This window comes from Pristiophorus japonicus, chromosome 16 (assembly GCF_044704955.1).
Source record: "Pristiophorus japonicus isolate sPriJap1 chromosome 16, sPriJap1.hap1, whole genome shotgun sequence".
Taxonomy (NCBI): Eukaryota; Metazoa; Chordata; class Chondrichthyes; family Pristiophoridae; genus Pristiophorus; species Pristiophorus japonicus.
In genome coordinates this window covers 85,027,025-85,049,535 of record NC_091992.1, presented here as the reverse complement: position 1 = coordinate 85,049,535, position 22,511 = coordinate 85,027,025, and the positions used below count along the sequence as shown (strand labels likewise).

The window sequence follows — 22,511 nt, the reverse complement described above, 5'->3', positions numbered from 1 at the left end:
TTTCTCGACCTGAAACATTAGTTCTGTTTCTCTCCTCAGATGCTGCCTGACCCGCTGAGGTTGTTTTAGAGTGAGTGGCAGCAGAACTGGAAGATTTCCTCAGATCACGGTTTTCAGCAGCATTTTTAACTCGGGGGTCATCAATATCAGATAGTCACTAATAAATCCAAGAAGGAATTCAGGAGAAACAACTTTACCCAGAGAGTGGTGAGAATGTGGAACCCGCTACCAGGAGTAATTGAGATGAATGAAGTAGACGCATTTAAGGGGAAGCTAGATTAGTACAAGGGAGGGGAAGGAATAGATGGATATGCTGAAAGGGTCCGAATAAATAGGGTAAGAGAAGGCTTATGTGGAGCACAAACACAGCCACGGACCAGTTGGGTCGAAGGGCCTGATTCTGTGCTGTAAATTCTATGTAATGCATCAGACAGAAAACATTTTAGATGATTTTGCTAGGAACAGGCAGCATGGTAAATCTTGCCCGCACCTTCACAGCGTGGCTATCACAGAATGGTGAGAAGGTAATCGTCCTCCTTGGTGAATAGCACTACCCAGTGTTGAAACTTAAACTCGCCTGTGCTTCATCCCGCCCAGCTTTCTCCTGCCCACAGATACAGGCGTACACTGAATAAAGCGTTAACCCCCATCCCACCCGTGAAAACAAAGACTTATTTGTGGTAGAAATGAAACCGCCCAATATTATCCCAATATATGCTGTCAATTTCTATTATATATAACGGGTTCCATCCCATGTTACCATATTTGCAGGTCAAAGTTACAGCACGTTGCCCCACTACTCCTTCCTGTTGGTGATTTGCTGTATTTCTATAAATGGAAAAACTAGTTCAAAGTTACCGGGAACCAGTTTTCTGTTCTGTTGCAGAATTCGTGTGGTTCCAGCTGACAGCGAGTGGCGGATTTATTAATTGAACAGTTTAGGCGATTGTTTGACCATGGGCGGCGAGGAGGAGGGGGGTGGGGGGGCTACCTGTTGAGTGGGACAGGGTTCCACTGCTGGGTCTGGCCCCTTCCCTCTTTATTTCAGTGGGACGGATGAACGGCGTGTGATTGGCTTGGTCCTCGGGAAGATGAGAGAGAGAGAGGGAGAGATAACGTTGCTGGAGTTTCAAGCGAAGAAGTGCTGCCTCCTATCTCCGAGACAACAGCATCCCCACTCTCAGACACAGCCTGGACCTGGGAGCAAGTGAGCTTGAATAGCCAGGAACCGGCGCACTGGTGAACAATGGGCTCGGGGGTACTGGCCAACAGGCTGTGGACATTTAAGAACTGCAGCACGGATTAATGTGCGTGCTTTCACCCTCTGCAACCTCTCTCTCTGTTAAAATGGGAATCGACAGAAGGCACAGGGCGTCTCTAGCTCTCACTCTCAACTTTATAGCCCTCGTCTTCTGTGTCACCGCCTTCAGCACCAGCTACTGGTGCGAGGGGACCAGGAAAGTGGTGAAACCTTTCTGTAAAACCAATGTAAAGGAAAAACAGAACAACTGCATCGAGTATAACAGCCCGGGCAGTAACGGCAGCAGCGTGGTCCAGTACAGCTGGGAGACGGGCGATGATAAGTATGTGATTTGTTATTTCCACGCCGGCATCTGGTTCTCCTGCGAAGAAAATATCAGCGGGGAAGGTAATTCAATCAGCAGATAGCTGAGGCTGTTTTCAGAATGAACAAATCTCTCTGTATCTATAACTATGTATCGCTCCCTATGTATCTATATATATATATCTCTATGGATCTATTTATCTATGTCTCATTGTGTTTCTATATATCTATGTATCTCTCTATATCTATATATCTATATCTATATATCTATTTCTATATATCTATATGTATCTCTTTCTATATCTATCTATCTATCTATATATATGTGTGTGTATCTCTCTCTCTATATATGTATCTCTCCCTATGTATCTATATATATATTTATCTATATATCTCGTTATGTTTCTATATATGTATATATGTTTCTAGGTATCTCTCTTTCTCTACATATGTCTATATCTATATATATATATATCGATATATATCTATGTATCTATATATTTCTGTATCTATATCTATCTATATCTATGTATCTCTATCTCTATATAGATAGATAGATAGAGAGAGAGAGAGAGATAGCTAGATAGATACACACATATGAAGAAAGCAAGTTACCAATATTTAACACAACTCTATGTAAGGAGGCGTGTAAAAGTTGACTATGGTTATTTCCTGGTAATTTCCGAGGTGCAGTTTTCCTCCTTTCATTCTTTGATATTAAGGCAGATTACAGGGCGAGTTTGTCAATAATCGGGCCCGCTTCTCACAGCTTTGAGAACAAATGAGCACAGACCCAAATCCAAGCTGCTCCCTGAAACTTGAAAGTTTGTTTTTCTTTCTATTTTACTCGCTTCCTCTCTTCATTTTAATTCTCAATGTTATTAAAAAGGACATCAGAATGGCGTTCTGACCTGCCCACGCTTACTTCACCATATGTGTGGGGACAGAGGTGGGGTGGGAGGGATATGAAATTCAGGTGTTCTTATCCCTAAAAACATGGTAAATGTGATTGGAGAGATACAGACAGCGCCGGATAGGGCAGAGTCTGTATTTACATGGCTCAGAGCGACAGAGAAGGCACAGAGCTCAGGGGAGGGGCTTGTGTTGGAGGGAGCTGAGGGGGACCGACATTGGAGGGTTCGGGGTGGGTGAGAGAAACCCGCTTCTTAAAACATGTTTTATTCACACGAAGGACTGGGGTGCAGTATCTGCCGAGGAGCGTTCAATTGCTCGCACCTTGTGTGCAGGCAACAGCAAGGGAACAACTGAGAAAGACAATAATCTGGTCAGTGGGGAGAAATGATACGGTCCTGCTGGGTGGAACGAGCGAGTCTGAACGGAATAAAACGAAAAGGCACAACACACAATCATTTTTTTAAATATAAAGTTGTCCGTAATCGCACACCGTCTGTTTGCACAGCTGGTGAAATGATGGTGATTCATGTGAATCGCCAAGGTTGCTTCTTCAGTCTGCGTGTTGACTTTTGCAACCTGTTCTGCTATAAAGCTACATTGATTTTTCCACTCGTGCTTTACTTTGAATGAAGCAGCGTTCCCCAGAAGGTAATTGATGCACATTACCTGGAAATCTCTATTTCTGTCCCTTTTCGATAAGGATAAATACTGCTAGCTGTAAGAACCCATTCTACATTTTGAAACCATTGCTGTGCTTCAAGCTTTCATGTACACTATCTGTTTTATGTTGCTTCACAGGAGAAAAATGCAGAAGTTTTATTCATCTGACGCCGCCTGCTGAACGAGGTCAGTTGTGGGTGAATATATTACCTTCTCTCGAAGTTATAGCCCCCAGCCCCTGCAGTCTCCTATTATCCCTCTAATTATTGTGACCCATTATTTTAGGAAGTGTCTCACTCTAGCGCCAGCCTGATAGCCTCTAGTCACAGAGGATGTCCAATCATCTCCTTAATTACAGCCCTCCCAAACCCGTAGCATCCACCCTCGAGAAGGACCAGGGCAGCGGGTGAATAGGAACACCATCACCTCCAAGGTCCCTGCCAATTCACACACCACCCCGACTTGGAAATATATCACCGTTGCTCCAACATGGCTGGGTCAGAATCCTGGAGACCCCTCTCTAACAGCACTGTGGGAGTACCTTCACCACCCGGACTGCAGCGTTTCAAGGAGAAGGCGGCCCACACCACCTTCTCAAGGGCAATTAGTGATGGGCAATAAATGCCGGCGTTGCCAGAGATGCCCATATATAGAGAATGATTTTTTTTTAGATGATCTTAGAGCTGAATTTTTACGAAGCCACATTCCCGTGCGGAGTAGCGCCCACTGGGAGCACACACAGGATTTCAGGGGTGCTCTGGTTGCTAGGGTTGCAAATCAGGAATTGGAGCACATGCCCCTCAGTGAGTTTCCAAATTCTAAATTTACTCCTAGTGGGAAAAGCTAAGAGTGTAAATTCATAAAATTACCCCTTAGATTTAGACCTTGAATGTATGCAGAGTAAAGAGTCGCATGCAGATATTTAATGTATTTATGCAAAGCTCCTTCCTTCTGTATTTTAATGAAGACAGGTTTTAATTTTATACAGGTTGATACCTCTGGTAAAATAGTGGGCTAAGCATAGGGAGATGTTAAGCGTTTGTATGCTCATATTCAGACAGCATCATTCCTAATGTGTCAGCTTGTCTCAGTGGTAGTACTCCTGCCTCTGAGTCAGAAAGTCACGGGGTATAAACCTTTTGCTGAGACGTGAATGCATAATCTAGGCTGACACTTCAGTGCAGTCATCATCATAGGTGGTCCCTCGAACCAGGATGACTTGCTTCCACATGAGTTCACAGATGTTTCAATGAAGGACTTCCAGGTCCTGAATGCCAATTGAAGGGTGGAAGATGCTGTGCGTGAATTATTTTAAGTGTGGTGACCGTTGCACACCAGCCACCACACGGGCTTGACAGAGCTAGGTCTTTATCCAGTGGCAAGGGTTAACCAGGATGACTGAAGACCTGCTCTGCTGCACGGACCTAATGCGTGCACATTTCGCAGTATAGGCTGGTCCGTGCTGCCCCTCGGCCCTTGGTTCTTCTGTGCCCCCGTACCCTCATTTGCCGCACCTCCGCCACAATCTCGCGCCGCTCCTCCACCACAAACATTCGCCACTACACAACACACAGTGCAGTAGTGAGTGTTGCACTGTCGGAGTTGCCTTCATTCAGATGTAATTTTGAACCAAGACCCTATCTGCCCTCTCAGGTGGCTGTCAAAGATCCCATGGCAGTATTTGAACAAGAGCAGGGGAGTTCTCCTGGCCAACAGTTATAATTCAATCAACAGCACTAAGCTAGATTTATTGATCATTCATCTCATTAGTGTTTATGGGACCTTGCTGTATGAAAATTGGTTGCTGCTTTTCCCGACATTACAATAGTGACTGCGCACCATACATTGCAATAGTGTCTACACTTCCAAAGCATTTCATTGATTGCAAAGGCTTTGGGACGTCCCGAGGTTGTAAAAGGCGCTATAGAAATGCAAGTCCTTTATTTTTACCATAAGTACTACATTGACTGTGAATTGCTTTGGGACGTGCTGAGGAGGTGCAAGGTGATCTATAAATGCAAATCCTTGCTTTATACAACAAATTACATTTCAGACAAGAATAAAATACGTCATGTTCCATTGCTTTGCTAAGTACCGAGATTGTTTATTCCACCAACCAACCTAAACGGTGCCAATGGATCACTTAAAAAGAAAAACTGAAACGATGTTGTCGATGACTGTTTTAGTTTCGAGTGGATGGTTTGTTTATGGGGAAAGTGGCTGTGGGGAACGATGCGTTTCTAAACCAAGCAGCTGCTTCTACCTTGAAGCAGAACAACAAATGGATTTGTAATCACCTCCAACTCGCTAAAGAAATGGAAAGCAGGGCAACAATTACGGTGAGTCACAGCACTTCTTTGACAAGTTCAGGAGGCATGTAACGCACAAGCAGCTCTCTGGGGCAAGTGAGTCCTCGCAATCTTCCATACAACTGAAAGTTGTTCAAATCGGCAATAGATTCTGTCTGTATGGTGTAACGCTCCAGGAAAAGCATACTGTCCAACATTAGTGATTAATATAAGGCATTTGTAATAATTTCTACAGCTATCATTTTAACATTGGTGTTAATTTGTTTAACAAATGTCAAACCAGTCTTTAACAAACCAGCTATGCGCATTGTAAGCTGATTTTTACAAATTCATTGCAAATGGTGCAGTGTAAGTTCAATGTAGATTTACCCATGTTGATTTAGACAAGCAGCGTGAGACAATCTCGATGGTTCCTACAGGATTGGAATTACCCGTTGCCACCAGTGCCTGCAGTTTAACTATTTTATTTCAAGCGCTCCTGGCGTTCATGTATCTAATTCTACTTCTGCCCCTTCACCTCCCTAGCAGGTTGTCTGGGCATGCTCTCTAAGTAACACAACATTCCTTCCAATGCTGCATTCTTGGTCCTGACTTAATCACTTCCTTTGTCCTCTCTGTGCTTATGTACAGTGCGGATCCCACCCTGTCACCTCCTCCTCTCACTGAGTCTAACTGGTGCCCAGGTCCTACTCCAGGATTAGAGGGGATTTGAGGGGAAATTTCTTCATGCAGAGGGTGGTGGGGGTCTGGAACTCACTGCCTGAAAGGGTGGTAGAGGCAGAAACCCTCACCACATTTAAAAAGTACTTGGATGTACACTTGAAGTGCCGTAACCTGCAGGGTTACGGACCTCGAGCTGGAAAGTGGGATTGGGCTGGATAGTCTCTTGTTGGCCAGCACGGACACGATGGGCCGAAATGACCTCCTTCCATGCCGTAAACTTCTATGATTCTCCTACCCTAGCTTTTATATTGGATTCAGTGCCATGCTACCTCGACCAATTTCTTTCACTGAGGGTCTATCCAGCCTTAACCAAACCTGCCATTTACTTTGGGGTTGCTGCTGGACGTGAGTGAGATCTGCATGTCAGGAATTGTCAGCATGGTATGTCATTTAACCCAATATGGGGGCACCTTACGTCGCTTGAACATGTCCTGGTGCCTGCCTGAGCTGCTTGTACGTCTCCTGTATTTATGAAACAATAGCTGTAACTCACCATGGTTGGTGAGCTGTCCTCCATTTCCTTACTGAGACAGGGGTCCATTTATTCCTCTGTTTAGAGATAGAAGCAACCCATCACTCCTATGCCAGCTCTCTTAATCCTGAAAACAACTCTTTTAAAAAAACAACTCTTCTTTGTTCTTCTCATAACATTTAGACAATCAATTGTTAACTTTTTCAAATCTCCTGACCCAGCACTTAAAGTATGCCAACTACATCCCCTCTCTTATAGTTTGCTATCCATTGCCACATAGCTCTCTTTAAGGACCGTAATGTGACTTCTCGCTATATCATTTACCACTGTGCGGGCAACCAGCACCAAACTCTATAAATCTTCCCCTTCACAGCCTCTCTTCAAACTGGACTGCCTGCCCCCGAGTAGGCAGCTCACCATTCTGTTTACATTGGCTTTGTGACTCACATATCTGTCCACTCTTCTCAGCATCAAGACCCGCACTGTCTCTCGCATTCTCCATCTGAGTTCTGATCCGGCCGCACCCTATTACAACCATCCACAGCTGCCCTGTCAGCCCTTTCTGCATAGACTCAGGCTTGGAATCGGTTTTCTGATGCAATTTCCAGTATTTCACTCCTTGGCTCCTTATCCTTTTTCTGACCTTAACCCATTCATTGCCCCTCTGGTGTGTGTGTCCCCAGCTTTTTGACCTTTAACCTGTCCCACCGATGTGGGTACCTCCTTCCCCTTCCTCTGTGACTCATCTACTAAAATGTATATTGTATATCTTATTTAATATCTCATGTACTAAGTCCAATACGATCTATTTAGCTTCCATGTTCTGTCTCCCAACTTGTGACCTTCTTGTACCAATTTCCCCAGTGTCATTTCTGCATGAATCCTCTTGCCTTTCTTATAGCCCCTCATATAATAACCAAATTGTTACCTTTTCCACTGTCTCTTATCCAACATAATTCTTTTGCACCACTTCTAAATGGACCACTTCCCTGTCCTCAGATATTTCACTCACTGGGTCCCACACCAGCCACTCGATTTTAAAATTCTCAACTTTGTTTTCAAATATCTCCATGGATTTGCTTTCCCTAGCTCTGTAACCTCCTCCACCCCTTTGCGATCTCTGCACCCTCCAATTCTGGCCTCTTGTGCGCCTCCAATTTTAATCGCACCACCATTAGTGGTCATGTCTCAAGCTGAAGCTCTGGAATCCCCTCCCTAAACCTCTTCATCTCTCTACCTCCCTCTCTTCCTTTAAGACACTCATTAAAATCTATCTCTTTAACCAAGCTTTTAGTCACCTGTCCTGCTGTCTCCTTATGTGGCTCGGTATCAAATTTTGTATGTAATTCTTCTGTGAAGCACTTTGGGATGTTTTACTATGTTAAAGGCACTATATAAATACAAGTTGTTATTATCAGTGAACTATTCACAATCACTAAACCCCTGAACCCTTCCCGCCAATTCCCTGTTCTTTTTCCTTAAGCTAACTGACTGATAAACTATTGAATTCCTCAGCCCTGACAGTTGTAAATATTTCACAGTACAGGCAAATCACAACCTTCCTTTTTCCATCCATCTTTTGTGTAGTCTAGTCTAGATCTAAACAGTATTTTGCTAAAACTTTGATCAGCCTGAAAGATTAAATACTCTTTAAAGTCCCTTAATCCAGGCATTCCCAAACTTCTGGCTTTGTGGACTGCATGGGTACATGCCATGGACCTTCAGGGCTGTGTATGAAGATTAAATGAATGTTCCCATTGATTTGAATATATCTCTAGGTGCTGAAACTTACAGATTTTGATGAGCCAATTTTGGATTTATTCACTAGGGAAGCACCATTGGAAAGAATCCTTTCCAAACCTTCAGGACTACAAAATTCAAACAAGACAAATAAGTAAATAAGAAATATAAGTGCGTGTTGCCTGGACATTGAAGGCCAGATGGTTTGGGTCTCGGGACCGCATGTGCCCCTAGGACCACAGACTGGACATCATGCCTTAATCTACTAGATGAATACAGCTTTGAAATTCCTTTTACAACGTGATGTATCTTAATATACTAGATTTAACACATCCTTTAAATACCCTTCATATTTCAATACTGTGCTCAAACTACTTGATACTAATGCTACATTTACTATCACATTTTTGCCTTTTATTAAGAGAATAAGAAGCCTGTAGATTTTATGATGGGTGGAGGAAGTGGAAGGGAAAAGCAATCTAATAATGGATTACTGGGGCTTCAAGAAAGAAGACACATGTCTTTATTTGCCCTCACTTACAACTCACAGTGACTTGTACAGATTCAGTTTGCAAACCGAGGAATAGAAGAGTGCGGGAAAAATCCACAAAGAGCTGTTCTGATTGTCTGAAGTGCCTCTGAGTGAGTTGGTGCTTGGTTGAGATTGTGGTATTTATCCAGAATGATGTGCTTGGAGAGAGCCTAAACATCACAGGCCTCTCACATTTTTGCAGAAATCACCTTTGGGGATCTTCCCATAGCAACAGTTGCACACCAAGCTATCCTCAGAGCGGTGTTTCAATGTCGCTTCAGATGCTCATAAGGAATCTTACTTATATCTACACAATTGCAACAGGTGAACACATTGCTACAGACTATGAATTCTTGTGCACCCCCTTGCATCACATCACTCCCTATCCACCTGCCTCCTCCCCCCATCTTCTATAAGCTTCTCTCCCAATATGTGAAGGTTGGCTTGTTTGTTAGGGGTAAGCTGTTTCAAATGTCGATGACTTCATTGTCCCCTGCTGCTGCTGATAATTGAATGTCATATTCTCAACAGTATACAGTGAATAAGACTGAAAAGTACAGCAGTAGTGTACACATACTTAACTATTCCCAAAAAGGGGCAGCACGGGCCAGCCCACACTGCGATATGCGACCCACCATCAACTCAGTGAAACTCCAACGTTGCACGAGGTAGGCAAAGCCATAAAACAGCTTAAGAATAACAAGGCTACGAGTGCGGATGGAATCCCTGCTGAGGCACTAAAATATGGCGGAGAGGCGCTGTTGGCGCGGATACATGACCTCATCTCTCTCATCTGGAGGGAGGAGAGCATGTTGGGAGATCTGAGAGATGCAGGGATTGCGACCATTTTTAAAAAGGGGGACAAGTCTGACTGCGGCAACTACAGGGGAATCTCCCTGCTTTCAACCACTGAGAAAGTTGTCGCTCGAGTTCTCCTCAATCATCTTCTCCCTGTGGCCGAGGAGCTCCTTCCGGAATCACAATGCGGATTTCGTCCCCTACGGGGCACAACAGACAAGATCTTTGCAGCATGCCAGTTGTAGGAAAAGTGCAGGGAGCAGCGCCAGCCCTTATACATGGCCTTTTTCGATCTTACCAAAGCCTTTGACACTCTCAACCGTGAGGGTCTATGGAGCGTCCTCCTCCATTTCGGATGCGTCCAAAAGTTTGTCAACATCCTTCGCCTGCTTTACGATGACATTCAGGCCGTGATCCTTACCAATGGATCCATTACAGATCCAAACCATGTCCTGACCGGGGTCAAACAGGGCTGCGTCATTGCTCCAACCTTCTTCTCAATCTTCCTCGCCGCCATGCTCCACCTCACAATCAACAAGCTCCCCGCTGGAGTGGAACTAAACTACAGAATCAGTAGGAAGCTGTTTAACCTACGCTGCCTCCAGACCAGATCCAAGATCACCCCAACCTCTGTCGTTGAGCTGTAGTATGCGGACGACATCTGCGTCTGTGCACATTCAGAGGCTGAACTCCAGGATATAGTCAATGTATTCACTGAGGCATATGAAAGCATGGGCCATACACTTAACATCCGTAAGACAAAGGTCCTCCATCAGCCTGTCACCGCCGCACAGCACTGCCCTCCAATCATCAAGATTCACGGCGCGGCCCTGGACAAGGTGGACCATTTCCCATATCTCGGGAGCCTCTTATCAACAAAGGTAGACATCGATGCGGAGATTCAGCATAGCCTCCAGTGCGCCAGAGCAACCTTCGGCCGTCTGAGGAATCTACCACCAAACTCATGGTCTACAGGGCTGTAGTAATTCCCGCCCTCCTGTATGGATCTGAGGCATGGACGATGTATAGAAGGCACCTCAAATCGCTGGAGATATATCAACAACGATGTCTCCAGAAGATCCTGAAAAACCCCTGGGAGGACAGGCACACCAACATCAGTGTCCTCGACCAGGCTAACATCCCCAGTATTGAAGCACTGACCACACTCGATCAGCTTCGCTGGGCAGGCCACATAGTATGCATGCCAGATACGAGACTCCCTAAGCAAATGCTTTATGCGGAGCTCCTTCATGGTAAACGAGCCAAAGGAGGACAGCGGAAACATTATAAGGACCCTCAAAGCCTCACTGGTAAAGTGCGACATCACCACTGACACCTGGGAGACCCTGGTCGCAGACCACCCGAGGTGGAGAAAGTCTATCCGGGAGGGCGTTGAGCTCTTCGAGTCTCAAAGCAAAGAGCATGAAGAGGCCAAGCGCAGGCAGCGAAAGGAGCGCATGGTAAACCAGCCCCACCGACCCCTTCCCTCGACGAATGTCTGTCCTACCCGTAACAGAGTCTGTGGCTCTCGTATCGGACTGTTCGGCCATCAAAGAACTCACTTTGGGAGTGGAAGCAGGTTCTCCTCGATTCTGAGGAACTGCCTATGATGATGATGAGGTCCGTGCAGCAGAGCAGGTCTCCAGTCATCCTGGTTAACCCTTATCACTGGACTAAGACCTAGCTCTGTCGAGCCCTTGTGGTGGCTGATGGTCACCACACATTAAAAAAATCCATGCACAGGCATCTTCCACCCTTTCAACTGGAGTTACGGACTGGAATATCAGGCCCTTCATTGAAACATCTGTGAACTCATGTGGAAGCAAGTCATCCTGGTTCGAGGGGCCGCCTATGATGATGATATGATGATCCCCAACATCACGGATGGCTCCAGAGAATTCCTATTACCTTGCCAGCTGCACTACTAAGACAGTGAAGGCTTCAATTACTTGCTCAGGTCTTGTTATGAACATAAGAAATAGGAGCAGGAGTAGGCTATTGGACCCTCAAACCTGCTCCGCCATTCAATAAGATCATGGCTGATCTGATCTTGGCCTCAACTCCACTTCCCTGCCTGATCCCCATAACCCTTGACTCCTCAGTAGTTCAAAAATCTGCCTATCTCCACCTTAAATATATCCAAAGACCCAGCCTCCACAGTTCCCTGGGGTAGAGAATTCCAAAGATTTACAACCTTCTGAGAGAAGAAATTCCTCATCTCCGTTTTAAATGGGCGATCCCTTATTCTGAAACTCTGCCCCCTAGTTCTAGATTCCCCACGAGAGGAAAAAACATCCTCCCTGCATCTACCCTGTCAAGCCCCCTCAGAATCTTATATGTTTCAATAAGATCACCTCTCATTCTTCTAAACTCCAACCTGCTCAACCTTTCTTCGTAACACAACCCTTTCATCTCAGGAATCAACGTTGTTGCATTAATAGCGATTCTTGTGCATACCTTTAAGACTTGTTCATTCCTGTCAAACTCATACATGAATTGTTCTGATTGATACTTCACTTTTTGAGTGTTAACATTTCCTTAATGCTATAATGGCAGTATCGAGGTAGTGGGCAATCTTAAAGCAGCTCTCCTTCAGCTGTATTTCTGCTACTTCACTAACATTGCTATATCCGATGCAGTCTTGACACACACACATTAACAGAAATGGCCTACTTTGCTAATTAACCCAAGGTCAGACATCTTCTGAATTTGCTGATATGTACAATGAGTAGATGGCACTCTTACAAGGAAGCCAACCTTCAGATGTTAGGGAATAGGCTGATAGACAGTGTGTGAAGCAAGAGCATTGGTGCAAGTTCCTGGTTTGTAACATTCAATATGTTGCATTTGTGAATTCCTGCCGTGCCTTTATGCCTTGTGCTTCCCAAGATGGAGGATCTGCCCATATGTGCCGTTAGTGCTATCTCTGCTCTGCATTACACCAGCTACTAAGGTTTTGTCTGTTTACCACTATAGCTGGTCTTACTCGCTCAGTTTTCCATAAAGTTAATGAATTTTTGGAAAAATAAATTAAAGCTTGGATTTATATAGCATAATTAACCTTCTTAAAGAAAGATAGAAAACAGATCCAGCATTTTTACAGCACTCTTCATGACCTCAGGGCATCCCAAAGCAATTTACAGCCAATGAAATACTATTATAATGTAGTCACTGTTGTAATATAGAGAAATTGGCCACAGCAAGATCTCACAAACTGCAATGAGATAATGACCAGATTATCTGTTTTTATGGTGTTGGTTGAGGGATAAATATAGGCCAAGATAGCAGGAAAACTCATTGAAATAGTGCCGTGGGATCTTTTACATCTGCCCGAGAGGACAGACGAGGCCTTGTTTTAGCATCTCATCCAGAACACGGCACCTCCAACAGTCCAGCGCTCCCTCAGTACTGCACTCAAGTGTCAGCCTAGATGATGTGCTTCTGACTCAGCGGTGAAAGTGCTGGCACTGAGCCATGACTGACACTTATAAGGGTAAGAATGGTCAGATTGGTTTTATTCACTTCTGCTCTTCCGCTAAAACTAGCGAGAGGAGGACATAAGAAAGTCCTGCCAAACTCCGACATCCTTCAACGAAAGAAAAACACAACACTCAGCTGCTTTTATGTTGATACAGTATAGGAGCTGAATGTATGAAGCACCTTGTGATAACGGATTACTATATAATAGTACTAGGTTACTGCATGCGATTTATTACAGGCTGTTTAGACGCGTTTGAGTAAAACTAGCTGGTCAGTAATCCCTGATCATGGGCTGTTGATAGACAAACAAATTTGAAATTCATGAGCTGTCGACAATGAAGAGCAGAGCCACAGAGCAGCTTTCAAATAAACTCAAAATGGTCACCAGCAGGGAAAAGCAGAAGAATCATGTTTAGCTGATTATAAAAAGATCATCACGAGACCTCTGTTGATGGCAGCAGTGCATGATTCGGGATTAATGCGATGAACAGGAAGACCTTGCGTTAAGTAAAGCACTCCCTCTGCTCTAATGATCTCTCTGTCCCTATTTTAGCACAGGCCCTGCTGGAACTTCCATGATCGTCTTATTCCTATCTAGCCCCCGTGAAGAATTAGCCTCCTCCCTGTGATTTGTGACTGTGAGTGAGACCGCTCGTTAAAGGTAGCCTGCTGAGTCTCATAATCTGTCTTGTTCAAAATCTGATCATTTAAAATCTAGTCAGTTCTTCACACAGGACTAGAAAGAGATGTTTAATCACTTTTTTCTCGCAATTTTAGCCATGCCATGTAGCTGACTGTGAAGCTGACACAAATTGTGTGAATCACAATACAATTTCTCTGCAGGAGACTAGTTTTTCCCCCCTTCCACTTAATCTAAGTGTTTTTTTCCCATTTTCCCTTCGATCTGATTCCCAACATTTATAGTTTATATCACAGCTTCTTTATGTCTTCCAGTAAGTGTCCTCACATTACCTGTGTATAAAAGAAAATAATAAAGACTTGGATTTATATAACACCTTTCACGACCACCGGACATCTCAAAGCGCTGTACAGCCAATGAATACTTTTGGAGTGCAGTCGCTGTTGTAATGTGGGAATCACGACAGTCAATTTACGCACAAGCAAGCTCCCACAAACAGCAATGCGATAATGACTAGATAATCTGTTTTTGTTATATTGATTGAGGGATAAATATTGGCCAGGAAACTGGGAATAACTCCCCTGCTCTTCTTCGAAATAGTGCCATGGGATCTTTTACGTCTACTTGAGAGGGCAGACGGGGCCTCGGTTTAACGTCTCATCTGAAAGACGGCCCCTCTAACAATGCAGCGCTCCCTCAGCAGTGCATTGGAGATTTATGTGCTCAAGTCTCTGAAGTGAGACATTTCCAAATTTGATTCTACCAACCAACTATAATTACTAACTCTGAGTCTTCATGGCACATAGCAGATGTAACTCACTGCTCTTCTTCTGCCCTGATAGATGCAGTAAATATTCTTCAATTTCGCATGTGCTGACTGGGCCCTCACCCGTTTCTTGTAGCCAGCTTGTACCTGAAGCCAGTGACACAAATGGAGGCTGGTATTTGAGTAACTTCTGCTGGCCTCTTCTAAAGGGAAAACATCAATTGACAAGAAATAAATGACAGAACCATGTTTCTTTCTTTCTTTTTTTTCTCCTTGTCTCTAATGGCAGTTGGTCATAATCCCACCATTCACACCCTATCTCGACTAATGTTTTTCTAACTCCTGGCATTACCATTTGAATTTGGCCCATCATCCCTTTTGTCTCTCTAATCTCTCCTGTCTTCCAACTTATCACAGACCTTCCCTTTTGTTCTTTCTTCCCCTCCCCCTTTCAGTGCTTGTTAAGAATGTGTTCTTTCCGAACACTCTCCAGTTCTGACGAATGGTCATCGACCCAAAATGTTAACTGCTTCCTCTCCACAGATGCTGCCTGACCTGCTGAGATTTCCAGCATTTTCTGTTTTTAGACAGAACCATGGGTTTCCCCTACTCTATCATACAGAAATTGAGAGATGGCTGTGTATGTTGGTGAAAGGTACAATGCAATGAATTGGTTTTGATGATCATAAACTGACAGAACAGAGTGCATGCAATCTGAGTCATTGTCAAAGCACTGAGAGTGTCCCCAATGAGGGGGTTACCTTATGATGATAGATTGAGTAGACTGGGTCTTTACTCCTTAGAGTTCAGAAGGATGAGTGGTGATCTGAAAGAAACATTTAAAATCATGAAAGGGATAGACAAGATAGAGGCAGAGAGGTTGTTTCCATTGGTAGGGGAGACTAGAACTAGGGGGCACAGCCTCAAAATACGGAGGAGCCAATTTAAAACCGAGTTGAGAAAGAATTTCTTCTCCCAGAGGGTTGTGAATCTGTGGAATTCTCTGCCCAAGGAAGTAGTTGAGGCTAGCTCATTGAATGTTTTCAAGTCAAAGATAGATAGATTTTTAACCAATAAGGGAATTAAGGGTTACGGGGAGAGGGCGGGTAAGTGGAGCTGAGTCCACGACCAGATCAGCCATGATCTTATTGAATGGCGGAGCAGGCTCGAGGGGCTAGATGACCTACTCCTGTTCCTAATTCTTATGTTCTTATGTTCTTATGTCCCATCCTTGGCCACACTCAGACAAGTATGCAAACCAATATTTAGATTACACATATTTCTGACGATCTGGTGTTTTAGAAGCTGGGAGTTTGTCATCACCTTATAGATTTGATCACTGCCTTAAAAGTTAATGGATTTCATCATACCATGTGACAGGAGGATGGCCATTTACAGGAGTTATGATACCATGCATCACTATATTTTGATAGCAGGAGAGTGCTTTACCAGATTGTGTAAAATTATATGCAGCATAAATTTTATGTTCTACAGATTACAAGGACACTTTGACTGCGCCACATATACATATTTATTTTCAATGCTGTATTTACTGCATCTATCAGGGCTGAGGAAGAGCAGTGAGTTACTTCTGCTATGTCCCATAAAGACCCAGATTTAGCGATTATAGCTGATCGGTAGAATCAAATTTGGAGATGTTCAGTCACACACAGGTGAGGACACTTACTGGAAGACATAAAGAAGAAGCATTAATGTTGTGAATCAGAGAGATAAGGAAAATGGGGAAAAAATATATCACATCATTGCAAAAAAATGGGTCGAGTTATAATTAAGGAAAATTGATACGTTTGGACATCCCCCAATGAATCAGTAGGTAAACGCAGCTTACGTACTGAGCCACACGGATCAGAAAGGGCCAAGTTTGAACGCTGATCAACACTGGAGGAGCTATAATTGGAAGGGTGAGGGGCAATCTACCAGGGTCCCCACTCATGATCACCAGCCGGTGACCCCACTAGAGAGAGTGTGCATGTACAGATGTGAGGTATAGAGAGCATCAAGACACTCACATGGCCTACCACCAGCTACTTCTGATGTCTATCCATCAACAATGGCCACTTAGAATCATACAATGATACAGCACAGAAGGAGGCCAATTGGTCCAAAGTGCCTGTGATGACTCTTTGGCAGAGCGATCTAATTAGTCCCACTCCCCTGCACCTTTCCCCATAGCCCTGTATTTTATTTCCTTTCAAGTATTTATCCAATTCCCTTTTGAATCTGCTTCCACCACCCTTCACCCTTGACTTTCCTGCAGCCATCACATGCCTGCACTCAAATCAAAAGCAACTATGTAGAAAAAAATCCCAGAGTTCCCTGTGGACTGGTCCCACCAGCTCTTCAGCAGCTTAAGCTATTTTTTAAACTAGCTTCCTGAGTTGAACGCTGCATGTTCATGTAAACATGCATTTGCACAGCACCATATTCTCTGAGCAGTAAGCTGTGTGGAGTTCACTGTATAACCCCATGCTACCTGCAACATTCTAACTGATGATACTGGTGCATCTGCAACATCATTGGGCATAATGAAGGCTTTGTTATGTGGCTCAGAGGAAGCAGGTTTTCCAGACTAAACCCAGCCCACCTGATCCCAGACTAAATCATCCCACCAGATCCCAGACTAAATCATCCCATCAGATCCCAGATTAATTCCATCCCACCAGATCCCAGATTAAACCCAGCCCACCGTATCCCAGACTAAATCCATCCCACCAGATCCCAGACTAAACCATCCCACCAGATGCCAGACTAACTCCATCCCACCAGATCCCAGACTAAACCATCCCACCAGATCACATCATAGAGTCCTCAACATGCACGTTCATTATTTGGAAGAGCCAGCCTGCAGTGATTCCCAGAAACCAGGCAAGACATACTTTTCTTTCACAATTTGTTCTTTACTGGTCACCAGAGATACAAAGCAGTTGGCCAGGACTGGAAATGAAAAGTTGAGATGTGACAGACAGTCAGGCCCATATGTGGCAAATGCCTACTATCATAACATCCTATGGGCATTTTAATGTTATTGATGCTGAACAAGTTGGAGGGGAAATTTTCTGCCTTGGCATTCCCACTGTCTGCCTGGAGCACACATCAGAAAATTGAGCCATTAGCATTTTCCATCTGTTAATTATAGGTTTAAAGCTAAAAGTCTTGAAGAGGAATAGATAGTGGCACCGTAGCTCAGTGGATCAACACTCCAGTGCATTGTGCATGGTGAGTGGACCTACTTCACATGGACATTCCGAGGTCCAGGCACCTCTTGTGTAGGACGTTGGGTTTCATCTACAGGTGCTGACAAATTTGGCAAAGAATGAGCGTATATCCGCTCAGCCGGGGCATGCTTTCTTACAGAATATAGAAACATAGAAACATAGAAAATAGGTGCAGGAGTAGGCCATTTGGCCCCTCAAGCCTGCACCACCATTCAAGAAGATCATGGCTGATCATTCCCTCAGTACCCCTTTCCTGCTTTCTCTCCATACCCCTTGATCCCTTTAGCCGTAAGGGCCAAATCTAACTCCCTCTTGAATATATCCAATGAACTGGCATCAACAACTCTCTGCGACAGGGAATTCCACAGGTTAACAACTTTCTGAGCGAACAAGTTTCCCCTCACCTCAGTCCTAAATGGCCTACCCCTTATCCGAAGACTGTGTCCCCTGGTTCTGGACTTCCCCATCATCGGGAACATTTTTCCCGCATCTAACCTGTCCAGTCCCGTCAGAATCTTATAAGTTTCTATGAGATCCCCTCTCATCCTTCTAAACTCCAGTATATAAAGGCCTAGTTGATCCAGTTTCTCCTCATATGTCAGTCCCGCCATCCCGGGAATCAGTCTGGTGAACCTTCACTGCACTCTCTTAATAGCAAGAATGTCCTTCCTCAGTTTAGGAGATCAAAACTGAACACAGTTTGTTGGGATTGCCCTTTCTTCAGGTTGTTCCCTCTGTCTGTCCACCAGGTGTGGTGCAAGTTCCACATTGTAGTCTGCCTCTGGTTCCGCAGTGTTGTTGGTAAATCTGCTTTTGACTTGGTCAACATGCCTCCGGCAGGTTTTGCCATTGTCCATTGGTACTACCAGTAGCCTGTTTCCTTCCTTTCCCGTTACTGTCCCTGCAAGCCATTTGGGACCCCTGCCATAGTTTAGTACAAACACTTTGCCCCCTATCTCATTCCATCTCCCCCTCGAATTTCTGTCATGGTACTCAGTCAGCTTACGGCGCTTTGCCTCAACGATTTCGTGCATGTCTGGGAGGATTAATGAGAGCCTTGTTTTTAAAGTCCTTTTCCTCAACAGTTGCACGGGGGGGGATCCCAGTCAGTGAGTGCGGATGAGATCTGTATGCCAGCAGCAGTCGCGACAGGTGACCCTGCAGCGTGGGACCTTGGATTTTAAGCATGCCTTGTTTAATGATTTGCACTGCTCCCTCCGCCTGGCTGTTGGAGGCCGGCTTGAATGGTGTCGTCTTGACGTGATTTATGCCGTGGTCAATTATAAAGTCTTGGAATTCTGCGCTGGTGAAGCACAGACCATTGTCACTGACCAATATGTCAGGGATTCCGTGCATTGCAAACATAATTGCAAGGCTCTCCACAGTGGTGGAGGTTGTGCTCAAGTTTAAAATGGTGCATTCAATCCACTTTGAAAATGCATCTACAACTATGAGGAACATTTTGCCCATGAATGGGCCTGCATAGTCTACGTGCACCCGCGACCACAGTTTGGTAGGCCAGGGCCAGGGGCTCAGTGGAGCCTCCCTGGGGGCATTGCTGAGTTGGGTACAAATAGTGCACCTTTGGACGCAGAGCTCCAAGTCCGCATCAATACCAGGCCACCAGACGTGGGATCTGGCTATAGCCTTCATGAGAATGATCCCCGGGTGCTCGCGGTGGAGCTCCCGGACAAATGCCTCTCTGCCTCGCAGAGGCATGACTACTCGGCTGCCCCACATCAGGCAGTCTGCTTGTAGTGATAGCTCATGCATGCGCCTGTGAAAGGGTTTTAATTCCTCAGGGCAGGCATCGCGAGCCTCTGCCCAGTCACTGGTTAGGACACATCTTTTTACTAAGGACAACGTGGGGTCGCTGGCCGTCTAGGCTCTGATTTGGCGAGCCATCATGGGCGAACCTCTGGACTCAAAGGCATTGATTGCCATGACTATCTCACAGTCCTGTTCGTCAGACCCTTCCGTGGTCACCAGGGGTAGCCTGCGGAGCGCGTTGGCACAGTTGTCTGTGCCTGGTCTGTGCCTTATGGTATAGTCGTAGGACGCCAGCATGAGTGCCCACCGTTGAATTCGCGCCGAGGCATTGGTGTTTATTGCCTTGCTCTCGGATAGGAGGGACGTGAGGGGCTTGTGATCAGTTTCTAACGCGAACTTGGCCCCGAAAAGATATTGGTGCATCTTTTTGACACCGTACACGTACGCGAGCACCTCCTTCTCTACCATTCTGTACCCGCGCTCTGCCCGCGAAAGTGACCTGGAGGCATAAGCTATGGGTTGTAATTTGCCCGCACTATTGACATGTTGCAAATCGCACCCAACCCCATACGCTGGCGCATTGCATGTGAGAACTAGCTTTTTACCTGGGTCAAAGAAAGTCAAAACACTGTTGGAACACAGAAGGTTGCGTGCCTTATTGAAGGCGCGTCCCTGGGCGTCCCCCCAAAACCAATCGCACCCCTTCCTGAGTATCATGTGGAGAGGCTCCAGCAGCGTGCTTAAGTTCTGCATAAAGTTCCCAAAGTAATTGAGTAGCTCGAGAAAGGCGCGCAGTTCTGAGACATTCCGGGGCCGGGGAGCCAGGCGAATTGCTTCTGTTTTGGACTCTGTTGGGCGGATTCCATCAGCGGCAATCCTTCTGCCCAAAGATTCAACCTCGGGTGCGAGAAACAGGCACTTGGATTTCTTAACTCTTAGGCCTACCCGATCCAACCGCTTTAGTATTTCCTCCAAATTATGGAGATGGGAGTCGGTGTCCCTGCCCGTGATAAGCATGTCGTCTTGAAATACAGTCATCCCCGGGATGGACTTGAGCAGACTCTCCATGTTGCGCTGGAATATGGTGGCTGCCGACCTGATGCCGAATGGGCATCGATTGTACATGAAAAGGCCTCGATGTGTGTTGATGGTGGTGAGTAGCTTGGATTCCTCGGTCAATTCTTGCGTCATATACGCAGATGTGAGGACTAGTTTTGAGAAAAGTTTACCTCCAGCCAATGTGGCAAATAAGTCCTCCGTTCTGGGCAGCGTGTACTGTTCCTGTAGGGAGACTCTGTTTATGGTAGATTTGTAGTCCCCACAGATTCGTACGGATCCATCAGGCTTCATGACTGGGACGATGGGACTTGCCCAGTCACTAAATTCCACAGGTGATATAATGCCTTCCCGCAGAAGCCTGTCTAGTTCGTGTTCAATCTTTTCCCTCATCACATTGGGTACAGCTCTGGCCTTGTGATGGACCGGTCTAGCATCCTGTGTGATGTAAATTTTGACTTTGGCACCTTTGAAAGTGCCCACACCTGGCTGAAAGAGATGTTCAAATCGCTTTATAACTGTTGAGCAGGAGGTCCATTCCTCTAATGACATGACATGGACATCATCGCATTTCCAGTTTAGTTTTGCCAGCCAGCTTCTCCCCAGCAATGCTGGGGGGTCTCCGGGGACAATCCACAGGGGAAGTCGGTTCACTGTCCCTTTGTGTGTGACAGAGAGCTTGGCGCTGCCGAGGACTGGTACAATTTCTTAGGTATAGGTCCTTAGTTTGGTGTCGACCCTTGTGAGTTTTGGTCTGTCTCGTTTATGCGGCCACAGTTGTTCAAATTGTTGAGCGCCCATGAGAGATTGACTCGCTCCCGTATCCAGCTCCATGTTGACAGATATCCTGCTGAGTAGGACCCTCATCATTATAGGAGGCATCCTGTTGTAGGAGCAGCGACCATTGATCGTGTTGACCCGCTGTACATCGGTGTCCCGGAAACTGTCCCCACCATCTTCTGGTCCGCTTTCCGACCCATCCAATTCGTATACCAGCCAAGCTGCCGTTTTTTTGCACATGCGGGCCAAATGCCCTGTATATTCACAATTTCTGCAAACAGCCTGCTGAAATCGACATCCCCTTGACGAGTGCCCACCCCACACCTCCAGCACAGACCTGTTCCATTGTTCACAGTGTTCCCAAAGAATGAGCTGCGTCTGGCTGATCTCTCTTGAGCTTCTCTCAGTTTGTAGTTGATTGCTCGCATTGTGGGTTGATGAGGTGTGAACGGCCATTCCTGTGACCCTTGATGGCTTCTGCCTGCTGTCGAGAGCCTGTTCTCCCGGTTTTGTCTGTGTGTGGGGGTAGCAGCTTGTTTAGTGCTGTGAACTTCTTGTTCCGATATTTCGTTAGTTGTCATACCTGCATTGTAAATCAATCTCGTTTCTTCTTCCGCTACCAAGAATGTCTGTGCAACCAGTGCTGCTGCCTCTAAGGTCAGGTTCTTGGTCTCTATGAGCTTTCAGAATACGCCTGCGTGGCCTATTTCTTCAATGAAAAAGTCTCTCAGCATTTCTCTCCTCAGTTCTTCGGAGAACTCACATAAACTAGCCAACCTCAGAAGTTCCGCCACGAAATCGGGTATGCTCTGGCCCACATAGCGTCTGTATATGTAGAACCTGTGTCTGGTCATTTGTAGGCTGCTCGCTGGCTTCAGGCGGTCTCTTACCAGTGTGCTCAATTCTTCAAACGACTTGCTTGCTGGTTTCTCAGGTGCCAACAGATCCTTCATTAAAGCGGATGTTTTCGAGCCACAGCTGGTCAAGAGATGGGCTCTTCTCTTGTCTGCCTTATCGTCGCCTAACTAGTCTTTGGTTACAAAGCTTTGCTGGAGCCTTTCTATAAAGTC

At 45.5% G+C, this 22,511-nt stretch overlaps 1 protein-coding gene across 1 annotated transcript in view; it reads left to right on the top strand.

Moving 5' to 3' along the window:
- Nucleotides 1-1,347: 1,347 nt before the first annotated feature.
- The window catches only part of gsg1l2b (gsg1-like 2b), a 177,410-nt gene continuing 156,246 nt past the window's right edge, over nucleotides 1,348-22,511 (top strand). The window contains exons 1-2 of the mRNA XM_070858165.1: nucleotides 1,348-1,648; nucleotides 3,278-3,325. Of these exons, the coding sequence (XP_070714266.1) occupies nucleotides 1,348-1,648; nucleotides 3,278-3,325 (349 nt within the window). The remainder of the gene's footprint in view (nucleotides 1,649-3,277; nucleotides 3,326-22,511) is intronic.